This window comes from Pimephales promelas, chromosome 22, assembly GCF_988280905.1.
Source record: "Pimephales promelas chromosome 22, fPimPro1.hap1.1, whole genome shotgun sequence".
NCBI lineage: Eukaryota > Metazoa > Chordata > Actinopteri > Cypriniformes > Leuciscidae > Pimephales > Pimephales promelas.
In genome coordinates this window covers 21,842,912-21,856,405 of record NC_142790.1, presented here as the reverse complement: position 1 = coordinate 21,856,405, position 13,494 = coordinate 21,842,912, and the positions used below count along the sequence as shown (strand labels likewise).

Below are 13,494 nucleotides of genomic sequence, written 5' to 3'. Positions count from 1 at the left end.
TGGGGCTCTCCTCTGTTCAACCTTCCTACATTAGATCAGCATCTGACATTTCTGAACGCAGTGACCCAGCTGTTTGGAAGATTATCTCATATTCTGCTAAATGTTTTCTCAAACACTCCGTGTGGGTGAGTGTGTACATGAGAGGCCTAAACTGTTTAAATGACAGTAATATCTTACCTCTCTTCTTTGCAGGACTGTGCCGTCTATGAAACCGAAAATAAGATCCTCCATGTGGTAAGTATTTCTCTTCTTTTTTATGCTGCAATATGAGGCTGATAATGAGCTCTAATGTTTCTCCTGTGAGCTCTGCCCTCATTTCTTCATTTACAGGAAGAATCGTGAGGATGCTCATACTCTCGCTGCCTGCTATATCTGTGCTAGACAAAATGCCTGACTGATTTTATAATCACACTGTGTTGTGAATAGACGTTTTAAATGTAGTTCATTCAGAAAATGATTCATTTGAGTCATCATTCGGTAGTGTTTTCAGAAGTCCCTGCATTATTGGCCCCAAAAGATTTTTTATTAGTAATTGATCTAGTATTACATTAAATAACAATATTGCTCACGGTTGTAAATTTATAATATATATTATGTTACATTACATTACATTATTAACCACTGTATACAGTGTCTGGACTTATTCATCTTTAGTTTCACCTTCATAACCTTTTAGTTTGTTTCCATCCATCATATTTCACCTTTGATCTTCCCAGCCTTTTAATTTAACATTGATATACATTTTAGGGATTATGATTTGTAAAAGATGTGATTCTTCATGTCAAATCGTCAGGTAACATCATTTACGAACATGTATTATGCCACTTCAGGCCCTGAGGTGAAGTTCATTTTGCAGTCACAGGAGACTCACACCAAGGCTCTTTGTGAGATTCCCGTCTCATACGCACTAGCGCACAGCAGTGTGTGTGGCAGGTCCTGTTGTCGCCACAGACTGCTGGGCTGGGCACAGCTGTCATTCTCACTGAGTCCCACAGCTATAAATACCTTCACATTGCGCCTGCTAGCAGCAGATTTCATTTTCCAGCACCACCCCACCTCAGTTACTGACTGTAGGAGGAGAAACAAACACACCAATGACACCAGATGAAAGCAGAAGTAAAGCGAGAGATGAAACCATAAAACAAAATGAATTGAAGTGCTACAGGACCCTAAAATGCAAATATGAATCTGCAGTATACCTACAGAGAAATCCAGGTGCACTTTTTGCAAATCCAGTAGCAATTAGTATCATAACTTCTTGACGGTGTGATATACTGTAGGTACTTTAGTCAGGTAGGTATGATAGGTAGATAGAATTAGTAGATACTGTAGATAGGTTGTTACAATACATAGTTGAACGCCTTCAGATTTTTTAAGTTGACATTTACATGTACGTACAGTATGTGATTAAAATCGAGGCGTCATTGATGAACAAATAAGCCTGAACCTCGAGCTGAACTCGGACATACTGTAGGCTGCCTTGTGCACAAGCACAGCGCTGCCCACAAGGCTATTGCTGCTACTGTACATAACAGCTTGTTTTTATCAGGTCTTTTGTCTTTGGGTCATTATATTTCTCACAGACTACAGATACAGATAAAGCAGCACGGTAACGATTATATTTACTGTATGAAGGCATTACTGAGAGAGCTATTGTGTGTCCATAGCTGTGGATTTTAGTTTCTAAGAAATATATGCTAGAACTTTTCAGTTTCTAAGCTATATTATTGATAAATCACAGAATAGTGTCGACAATACGTTTCTGCGCTACTAAATGTTTCTGTGTACGCTTGATCTGCAAGTGATGTTCGAGCTACTCTCTGTATTTATGAGCGTTACAATACAGCAGTGCATTAGTTTAGAAAGGCGATGACCTTGCCTTTTGTCTAACTTGTCAACTTGTCATTTTACAGTAACTGTTGCAAAAGTAGAAATTTGTCAAATATGTTCTTCAAAGATTTCTTATCCTGTTGTGCCTTCTATTGGCCATGATCAGCGACTTGTCAACGTCAAGCTTGGGTCATGGCAGAGCATTACTGTAAAGTCGACTAGTCTGTGCAGTATACATAGATGCCTTTTTTTATGGGCTGATAATCGTAAGTCATAGGCCACTCTTGTCTAAGCAATCGTAATCGTAGTTAGACGCACGTATGGATATCTATATCTGCAATAGACTTTTGCTATTGCAGATCCTTTTGCTAAACTAACACAATACAACAAGATGGAGGTGCCAGCTAACAAGACAAGTAAAAGTAAGAGTAAGTACATTCAAAAGTACCAGAGTAATATTGAGTTACTGTAATGCATATAAAAACATAAGCCAACAAATTTTCACAAGTAACACAATTAGTTACTTATTAGGGAGTAACACAATATTGTAAAAATCCCCAACACTGTTTGCTGTGTGTAGGTTGGTGATAGATAGATAGATAGATAGATAGATAGATAGATAGATAGATAGATAGATAGATAGATAGATAGATAGATAGATAGATAGATAGATAGATAGATAGATAGATAGATAGATAGATAGATAGATAGATAGATAGATAGATAGATAGATAGATAGATAGATAGATAGATTGATAGATTGATAGATTGATTTGGTTGCTAGATGGGTTGGTAGGTTGTTGGTAGTTGGTTCCTACATAGATAAAGATATGTGGCAACTACTGTGGCAAATAATTGATATGCTGTCTCTTTTTCTCTTTCTGAAGTGTAAGACATTATCTGGAGTGTGTGATCACATCATCTCACTGTCGTCAGACCCCCTGGTCTCCCAGTCGGCACACCTGGAAGTGGTTCAGCTGGCTAATATTAAACCTACCGAGGGTCTGGTAAGATCATACATTAATAATTTGCTGCCGGCCGCTGTTCTAATTACTGCTGTTTTTTTTTACTGTGTTTTTAATTCAATTATTTAGATTACATTTGATTAGAAATCCTATGTAAATATATTTGTTCATAACATGTTACTACTGTCATACTAATTGTGTTTATAAACACTTTTGTAAACATAAATCAGATTATCGGATCATTTATTTACATACAGTATTAAATGCTATTCATTATTTTATTTAAAATAGTATTAGTAACTAATATATCATATACATTACCTTTAAAAGTTTGGGGTCTTTAGGATTTAAAAAAAAAGAATTAATACTTTTAACTTTTTAAATTGTAACAGCAAGGATGCATTAAATGTATCAAAATTGACAGTAAAGATATTGATAATGTTACACGAGATTTCTGTTTATATTGCCACTTTAAAAGCTTTAAAGTTGTTTTTTGTAATTCATGCATGTGACCAAACATCTCTTTTATTAAAAGTAATTTCACTTCTGTATATGCATATGAATAAACTAGAAGGGATTTGAAATGTTCTTCAATGTGAGTGTGAGACAGAAAAAGGAAAGAATGGAGATTTTCTACATTCTACATTTACATTCTAGTCTATTGTCTTTTTCCTTTGTCTCTTAAATCTTAAGGGAATGTACATCAAATCCACATATGATGGACTTCATGTTATCACAGGAACCACAGAGGGGGTAAGAGCCAGTCAGTGTTAATGTGTGTGTTCTAATTCATGTCTTTATAATGTCTATTATGCTGCCGATAAAACTGATAAATCTCAGCAATTGATCGTACAGCTATTATTGCACATGGTCAAACCAAATAGCGAGAGAGAGAGAGAGAGAGAGAGAGAGAGAGAGAGAGAGAGAGAGAGAGCTATACAGACAGGAGTGCTCTCAATAAAGAATAGACTTTATACATTAAACAGATTTATGTTCATCAATGCACACATCAAATACAGGTTTTTCTTATCTTAGGTTTTTCTTATCTTATTAGATATGGTAAACGGAAGCTCAAGCATGTTTGCTTGATGTGAGAGAACACTGAGAACCATTCTCGTGTGTTACAGAGCATATGTTTGAGCTTCCCAAGAACCAATGAGTTTCATTATATTATGTTATGCAGCAGCTTTGTATGGTTTATGTTCGCTGATGAATTGTATATGTGAAAAAAAAGCGTAGATTAAATTTGTTTATCATAGTAAGTCTCTTCAGAATATTTGGACTAAACCGCTCAATTCATATGGATTAGTTTTACGATCTCTTTACGATCTCCCTTTTGAAGCGGTGCTAGTTGAGTTGCTGTCAATGGAGGAACAGAAATCTCTCAGATTTCATTTAAAATAGCTTTATTTGTGTTTTGAAGATAAACGAAAGTTTGGTTATATTACGAAAGTTTGAAAATGGGTTTGGATCGACATTAGGGTGAGAAATTGAAGAGTTTGAACCTCTATCCTTTAATTATTCTATATTTTGACCCAAAGTGTATACCTTAAATGCAAGGTAATGTTTTGTTAAAAGCATCCACTAAATTCTTAGAAGTAATTTCAATACTTAATATTGCAGTATGTCTTTTTTATTTGACATTTATTTATTTCCCCAATTCGTCTTTTTATATCTCTCCTTTGCATCCCTTTCTTAGTCTCCAGCAGATCGCTGTAAAAAGATTCACGCAGGGGATGAGGTCATCCAGGTGAACCATCAGACAGTGGTGAGTATCTCTTTAGTCATTCAATCCATTTGCCTCATTTATACTTCTACTGTATCATCCATCCATCCATTCACCCATCGTTTTTCTCCCCCCATGTATGTAAGTCTCACTTTGCATTCAACGGCAGTTGCCCCCTTCCTCTGTTATTGTGTATAGAATTATGGGACTGAGATGATTTAAATTTAAGGGCTTTAACGTGTCCTTGTTAAAGCACCAAGAGGTTTAAAACATATTTCAAGTATTACTTGATGTATTCTCAGCTCATTTCTAGGACTGGGGCAACTATATTCCAATTTGACTAAATTCACAATGATTGAGTGTGTTATGGTGTTTCTGAATGAGACTGGAGGGTGTTTCAAGGGCAGAAGAGGCTATAAATTAAGGACTGTGGAGTGTGTTTTTAAGGATGGTCGTATTTGAGTGATTTTATTTTTCTCGTGAATTTGGAGTGCTTCAATAGGTACTCCAGTGATCATACCATGTGGAGTTACCTTCAAAGAGTTGATAAAGAGCTTTTTCTGCATATTCTGTATGTGTGTGTTCAAGTAATTGTATGGATTTTAGCTTGTGAAATCAATTTTGTCTGAAATTATTCCCTTAAAGTATGAGGTGCTGAATAATTCTTCGAATATTTTTGTTTGACTCTCAAGTGGTGGCATTTATTATGAAGTTACAAAAGCAGAAGACTTCTAACAACTCTGTTTAGATTTAAGCGTTTTCTTCTGTTTTACCTCCAGGGATCAAAATTCAACTTCTGCATCAGTTTTTCTTGTTTGTCTTCAGTCATTTTTTCGCCGTGGTGAGGAATGCTGAGCTCTTTTTCAGATGAAAGATCAGCAACACTAAGGCTTCATTAATCTTCATGTAATTAGATTGTCATCCCCTTCATAATTGGATAAAAGTGCGTCTGATAAGCGTTACAAATTCGGCTTGTAGCAAAAAACACACAGACAAACAATTACCGTAACAATGAGCAGTTCTTGCTCAGGAACAACCTCCGTGAGCGTTCAAGAATGGTGCATTGTGGGGACTGCTCTATGTAACATCTGTGATTAGTCCCCATACGCTACAGGATCAGGTCCCGTATATATCCAGAGATTCCAGCCCATCTCAGTGTGTCTGTATCTGTGGTTGTGTACTGTGGTCGTGTCTGTCTGTGAAGGGCATGCTTAGTGTAAACTGTGTGTGTGAGGCATGTTTTGCCTACATTGTGGGTAATAAATGTCCCCACAAGAATATTAAAGGATAGTAAAACCTCAAACCACATACATTTCTGGGACTAGCCAACAGTAAACAGTGCTTAATAAACACATTAAATTATGTCTTAAAGGGATAGTTCACCTAAAACTGAAAATTGTGTCAATTACTCACCCAAATGTCATTAAAAACCTGTAATGATTTTATAAGAAGCTTTTCTACATTTATTTTGTTTTATTTTATTTTTTATAATTATCCATGGACCCTACCTTGAAAACCCCAATTTTCTCATTACTCATCACTTGAGTCAGTAATTATACAAATGATTTTTATCATATTTAAGTGGCTTTGTTCCTAAGAGCACATCCTTAAGGGTTAGTTTACCCAAAATGAAACTGATGTCATTAATGACTCACCCTCATGTCGTCCCAAGCCCGTAAGACCTCCGTTCTTCTTCGGAACACAGTTTAAGATATTTTAGATTTAGTTTGAGAACTTTCTGTCCCTCAATTGAAAAAATATGTACGGTATACTGTCCTTAAATAAAGGAAATAAAGACATTATCAAAGTAATCCATGTTACATCATTAGGCTTGCATCAAAATACATTTTGGTCCAAAAATAACAAAAACTACAACTTTATTCAGCATTGTATTCTCTTTCGGTTCTGTTGTCAAGGACAGAATGCTCTCGGATTAAATCTAAAATATCTTAAACTGTCTTCTGAAGATGAACGGAGGTCTTACGGGCTCGGGACAACATGAGGGTGAGTCGTTAATGACATCCAGTGTTGGGAAAGTTCACTAGTTCAAAGTTCAGTTCACAAATTTTAAAATGAACTAGTTCACAAGTTCGAAAAACGAACTAGATTACAGTTCTTTTTTTTCCATTTGTTGCTGCAAACTATTTTTTGTATTATTGCCTCAGACAGTACGGTACATGTTCGCCCAAAATATGAACGAGTTCAATGAACGCGTTGATGACATCATTTTCATTTTTGGGTGAACTAACCATTCAATCAATGTAAAATCACTTGTGGTGCACTGCACAGCCTTTAAACTGTGGAATATCATGAATGAATTAATGTAGTTTAATAATTCATCAGTTATATAAACATCTTTAAAAATTTATAGATTGCATATAGTGTCAAATTATTTTAAAATTATATTTAAACAAGTGTAGCCTCCAGTGTAACAGAATTATTTAAACCATTAAAAATATATATAGTCAGTTTATAAACTTCTTTTATTTTTATTTATTATAATATAGTATCATTCATCTGAATTATTTCATGAATTTTTTCCACATTAGGCATTTGGTTCTTCATTCAGGCTTACACATAATATATTATGAACCGAAGCCTCAAATATTGACATTTCCAGGGAATGTCAAGTTCTCCCATAGACCCAACAACCAATGTTAAATAAATTGAAAGATTAGCAAACATCACGCCTTATTAGTGTACACTCATCCCAATATTGTGTGTCAGGAAGCATGTGTGTGTGATACATAGTTATATTCTCTCCATTGTTCACCATAGGTGAATATAGAGGAGACGGAAGTTAGTATTTCCTAGCAGTTGCTTGTTAGGTGATGTCTCCGTGTGGCGTTCTTGTCGAGTCTGTGTATGTTGACCCTGTGTTTGTTGCTGTAGGTGGGCTGGCAGTTGAAAAACTTGGTAAGCTCTCTGCGTGGAGACCCTGCCGGTGTGACATTGACCCTGAAAAAGCGTCCCCAGAGCACGCTCACCTCTGCCCCAGCCCTACTAAAGAACATGAGATGGAAGCCCCTGGCCCTGCAGGTAGGATCCAAAATGCCCTGTCCTCAAAGCTTTCATCACTTGGGCTGCACTTTCCCCCTTTATCTGCCACCCGCTCCCTGAGCAGATTAGCTTTAATCGGCTTTTTGTGGAGGATTCCACAAGTTTGGTTCAATACCGGTGACTAGACTAAAATAAGAAGAGAAATATTTCCTAGTATTTGGTTATTTTTTATAATAAATATACATCTTTCATGTCCATGAAGGTTATTGATATCGTTGTGGACAATGCTCTACACTTTTAGTCATTTTCCCCAGCCGCTCCAAAACAGGTCTGCATATGTATATATGGGTGGGAATATGTTAATGAGCTGATCGTCATGACATCACCATGGTTGCGTTCTGTGAATGGCCTGTTTGTGCAGTGTTATATACATAAATCATGTTTTTTCAGCATTATTTTCATAAATCAGCAGCTGAACAGCTTTATTTATGGGTCTTTACTGGATATTTAATTGTACAGCCATCATCTATCGCTAGGGTTAGGTATCGTTTGAATTTAACAATTCCAATTTAAATTTCGATTCTGCTTATCAGTTTCGATTCTTTCGATTTCATTTAATTGTAGCTGAATTGCATGAACAAAACTCAACAAGCTAAAGAACACTTATGCAAGGCGTGTGGTTTAAAAATAGCCTACCATAGAAAAACGACTAGCCTAACTTATATAGCATTATTAAAGAGAAGTAAACACTCAGTAATTAAAAAACAACAAATAGAAAATTAGCAGCAATGGCAGCAAAAGATACAACTGAACAAAGATATGATTGAAATAATAAATGTTTTAAGATTTTCTGATTCCTGACCTCAAATATTTGATTCCCAACCCTATCGCTCACTTAAAGTTAATCTTTATCATTGAAAGTGCCCCAATTATGCTATCTCCTACAATAGATTTACGTGCACCCAAGGTCAAAAAACACTTTCATTTTCTTATAATATACATTTCACCACTTTTCTCACAGCATCTGCAATGCCTCGATCAAGGATCCAGTATCTCTGAGCCTTCTTTCTCAGAGCCTACTTTACTCTGATTGGCCAGATGGTTCAGTCTGTTGTGATTGGTCTACAGCTTACGCGTGTCGGAAACAAAACACTCATTACCAAATCTGAATTTCAGCTCTATAGGCTTCCTCAGTACTTCTATACAAAGTGATACAAACAGAAATGATGGCATTGGTTTTACTGTATCAATTCGAGGCCAAGTCCTCATCCTTTGGAAGTGCATGTGTAGCGATTTGCTTTCACAGCACAAAACAACAGCATCATCTTGACATGTCTACAACATGAACCAAACTCTTCCTCTACAGTGTTTGAGGGCAGGTCAAAGCTGATGTTTTTTGTGGGAAGCCAATGAAGACCATAGGCTGGTATCATGCAAATTTGTTACAAACCTACGTAGGTTCATGCAGGAAGAAAACTGGAATTACCGAGGACTTGTTTCAGGCTTTCATGCACTTCTTCCAACTAAAATGTTGTATCACAACCATCAAAATACTTTATTTAGTGTTAATCACAGGACTGCTGGGTATCAGAGTTGCTTTTACGGTTCTTGCATTGCTTTTTAAGTAATTTGCTCTAACATCACTTTTAAAAGGCACCTGAAAGTGTTTGTGTCTGTGCCAGGGAGAGCAGATTAGCTTTAATCAGCTTTTGCTGGAGGATTCAAGTTTAGTTCTAGGCTTGTGACTAGACTAAACTTTTAGCCATTTTCCCCAACCACTCCCAAACAGATCTGCACGTTGGCGGCTGTCATCTTACATGCTCATTGCACTGTGATTATTCGCACGTGCCTCTTTGTGCATGTCGTGTGTGTGTACATCCAAATGTGCAGTCTGTGTCACAACCCCTGTCCCCAGCCTCTCAGCTCACTGCAGACACTAATCACACGTCTATCGTCTCTGAAATCATTGTGTTCTGTGGAGTTGCCACGAATGTTTCCATAGACTCCCACTCATTATGTCAAAGCATCCTGACCCAGAGATCCCAGTGCACTGTTTACTGCAGACAGCACTGCAGAGGGACTGCGCCGCTGCCTCACTGCTCAGGGACCTATTAATCTCTATGCCTTGCCCTTGTGACTGTCTGCAGATATCAGTGTCTGGGTCACGTCCTGGAACAGAGCTCCATTATTATATTTAGTTGTGCCCTGAAGACATTTTACCAGTAGTTTTAGCTCGTAGTAGAAGTGAACTTTTGATCTTTAATCCAATTATCTTGTCTGCCCAGCAGCCAGTTGTTCCCAGGAGTCCAACCAGCAGTTCGGCCACACCCACAAGCACAATCAGCACGCCCTCAAAGCGTGATAGCTCCGCCCTCCAAGATCTGTATATCCCGCCCCCTCCATCTGAGCCGTACACACCCAGGTAACTTATTCAGTTTTTTGTTGTTTTTTTGACACTTTTGCTGCTTTTTTCATGAAGTTCACCTGTATAGGTTTCATACATGAAAAACACCATATTTATCATGACAATTTTCACTCTTTCTCACATCCTAAGAATTAAACAAGCTGTTTTGCTATTTTGATTGGCTCTCTGTATTGGTGAGATTTATTGTGGAAGGCTGTACAAGTATTAGTATGTATATGTGGGTGGGCTGGGCATATGTTAATGAGCTGATGGTTTTGACATCACCACTGTTGCTATTTGTGAATGGCCAGTTTTCAGAGTTTTTTTGTTTCAATTCAAGAATTTCAATATTGAGCATTTTCCCAAGTAGCCGTAGTATTAAATATTACTGACAAATGAGCTAATCAATTCTGTGTAATATTTGATCTACACCACCATTGAAAAGTTGGGGTCATGTGACGCCGAAGACTGGAGTAATGACTCGCATCACAGGAATAAATTACATTTTAAAATACATTAAAGTAGATATAAATTGAAATTGAAATTTTATATCAAAATATTACTGTTTTTTGTGGCTGAGAGAGCTCAATGCACCGCAACTGAAGAAAAACACCATCATCATCAGTTTAACAACACTTGTGCTGCAAATGCTCTCAACACAACCAAATTCAGAAACACATTGTAAATACTCACAACACAACCAAATACAGAAACACACTGCAAATACTCACAATGCAACCAAATACAGAAAGCCTCTACAAATGCTCAAAACACAACCAAATACAGAAACACATTCTAAATACTCACAATGCAACCAAATACAGAAACACGCTGCAAATACTCACAATGCAACCAAATACAAAAACACTCAGTAAATACTCACAATGCAACCAAATACAGAAACACAATGTAAATACTCACAATGCAACCAAATACAGAAACACGCTGCAAATACTCACAATGCAACCAAACACAAAAACACGCAGTAAATAGGCTACTCACAATGCAACCAAATAAAGAAAGCCTCTACAAATACTCACAACGCAAGCAAATGCAGAAACACACTGCAAATACTCACGCAGTGCAACCAAAATTTCTATTTTCATGTTTTCTCAGTTGCAGTGAGCATAAGATACTTATTTCAAAATCATTAAGAAATCTTACTGTGTGCATACAGTCTGAATATATTTTGTTATGTTGTGCTTTCAGAGATGAAAAATGCAGTCTTCCAGGCGAGGGTGGGGTACCTGTCGCTAAAGGGTCTGAATCACCAAACTCATTCCTGGATCAAGAGTACAGACGGCGATTTCCTCTAATGGAAGAGGAGGCCGTCCTGTACTGCTACGAGTACGACCCCAGCCACGGACCCACAACGTCCCGCCGAGACAGCACATCCACTTATGGTACACAAACACACACACAGTAGAACTGCATGATTAATCGCTAAAAGATTGCGTTCTCGATTCAAACACCCACTCAATCTCATTCCTAATTGACAACGATTCACCTGTGTCTATTAAAACTTTGACAAAATCAGATATGCGTTGGCACAGCCGCTGACCCAGATAGAGCAGCTGTCATGGATAAGTATGAAACAACTTCACAAACAGTCCTTTCAACCACATACAGTAGTATCATAATTTCTGTTTCAAATTCTGTGTTCATATTATCACAGAAGAAATTGGATAAAAGTTTATAGTTTGGTATAAACACTGATGTCTACAGAAGTGAACAAATAGAATGAATCACCTTTTAAAAGTAACTTGGCGCCAGGTGGCGACAAGTTCCTGTTAAAAAATGTATTTATCATTGAATCATTCATTCAAGAGATTTATTCAAATAAAATGCTGATTCATCTAGTAATGAAACAATAAAGTATTTATGAGTGAGTCATTGAATCATTCATTCAAACCAATTTTTTAAACAATACATTCAGATTCATTAAACATTTTAAATAGACCGCAGCAATTAACATTTGTCAAAACCTCTATTAAATGACATGCTATTTTGTTTAGTCTGTTTAGAATCATGGAATAATCGTGATCTCGGTTTGAAACCAAAAAAAAAAATGTGATTCTCAAATCAATTTATCCAGAATCGTGCAGCTCTAACACACATGCAGGCACAAAAAGTTTTGTCCATGAGTTCATTTCAGTTGGAGTTTAGTTGGTAAACTAAACAGGGTTATTTACTCTTTTGGGGGATTTGGTAAAATAATTTGTTATTTTCCGCTGGGTTTAACATCAGATGTCTACATCTGAGGGACTGAATATTGACCCAGCGACTAACTCGAGGCACAGACCAAACTTCTATGAACATCTGCTGATTGTAGAACAGCACATAATGAGCAAATAATCATTCTTTACCCCAATTATGATGCATAACTGTAAGAAAACTGTTGATAAAAAAGCGTTTTAGATCTGCAGAAGAAAGAACTGGTTTGGAAAACTTCTGCTAATCTAAATACATTCTGTGCTCTATGTTTTTCCAACACATGATTGTATGTTTTCCGAGGTTCAAAAAAAGTGAGCATGTCTGTGAAATGGTTTCAGATTTTCTGTAATTAAACTCTAGGGAGCTGGGCTTCACTTTGTTGTTCTGTGTGTGTGTGTGTGTGTAGCATTATATCCAAAAGCAGAGAACTCAGCTCTAGTCGTTAAATGCCAGCGTGAGCCTCTGCAGTAGCACAGAACTGCTGACACACTCCATGCCCGCTGCTTCCCTAGAAAACTAGAGGACACATTAACTGTGACAGTTTGTCTTACACAAACACACACTCGCACAGACTTACCTTGGCGTCTGTGGAGAAACCGGATTGTGAACTGTCAGTTTACCTCCATCTTTCTATCCCTTGTCTTTCCACACACACACAGAATGTGATGTGAGCTCATTCAGTTTGTTCTTTCAGGTCGTATGAGGCCCATCTCTATGCCTGTGGAGTATAACTGGGTTCCTGACTATGAGGACCCAGCTAGAATGAAGAGAGAAGGTCGGAGAGGTGAGTTTTTTTTTTTTTTTGTCAGTTACAGAAAATACTCATGGTTATTCTCTTGTTTTTATTCATCATTCTCCTTTTTACTCTGCAAAGGTATTATGGAAATGTAATCATCAAACTGATTACAAAGAGAGTGGCCCATCTTAGGTGACCTATTTTTGTCTGTTTATAGCTATTTTGCATTTTTGGGTTAAATAAAATATTAAAGAATTAAATACATTTCATTCCATAGATAGGTTCTTTATTTTTTCTTATACATTTTTGAAATTATTTTCTACCAGTTAATTTCAAGATGGATCTTGAAAATGATCATGTATATTATTATATATAATATATTATATTATTATATTAGCATGGTCCTTCTGACAATCAGAAAGTGTCCAAAACCTTTTGTCATAATTAACTTTTTATTTGTTTTTTTTAATCGGTCTCGCTGTCTGACAAATCAGTTTTAATAGCACAACTATTCAATTTAACCTCTTAAAGGACAACTCCGGCGCAAAATGAACCTTTGGTGAAATTACACATTGCTATCTAGTCAACCGTTATCTGAGATTTGTTTTCATGATTGCCG

The 13,494-nt window shown here is 36.8% G+C and overlaps 1 protein-coding gene across 16 annotated transcripts in view; it reads left to right on the top strand.

Moving 5' to 3' along the window:
* Window positions 1-13,494, top strand: part of cnksr2a (connector enhancer of kinase suppressor of Ras 2a) — an 84,670-nt gene that overhangs the window by 34,983 nt on the left and 36,193 nt on the right. For 9 of the 16 annotated variants that reach the window (XM_089125803.1, XM_089125801.1, XM_089125793.1 and 6 more), the window contains exons 5-12: window positions 193-234; window positions 2,718-2,837; window positions 3,489-3,548; window positions 4,495-4,563; window positions 7,414-7,560; window positions 9,807-9,943; window positions 11,135-11,328; window positions 12,834-12,923. In XM_089125803.1, coding sequence (XP_088981929.1) covers window positions 193-234; window positions 2,718-2,837; window positions 3,489-3,548; window positions 4,495-4,563; window positions 7,414-7,560; window positions 9,807-9,943; window positions 11,135-11,328; window positions 12,834-12,923 — 859 coding nt within the window. The remainder of the gene's footprint in view (window positions 1-192; window positions 235-2,717; window positions 2,838-3,488; window positions 3,549-4,494; window positions 4,564-7,413; window positions 7,561-9,806; window positions 9,944-11,134; window positions 11,329-12,833; window positions 12,924-13,494) is intronic. The other 7 variants (XM_089125797.1, XM_089125792.1, XM_039685010.2 and 4 more) reach the window with 3 other exon arrangements.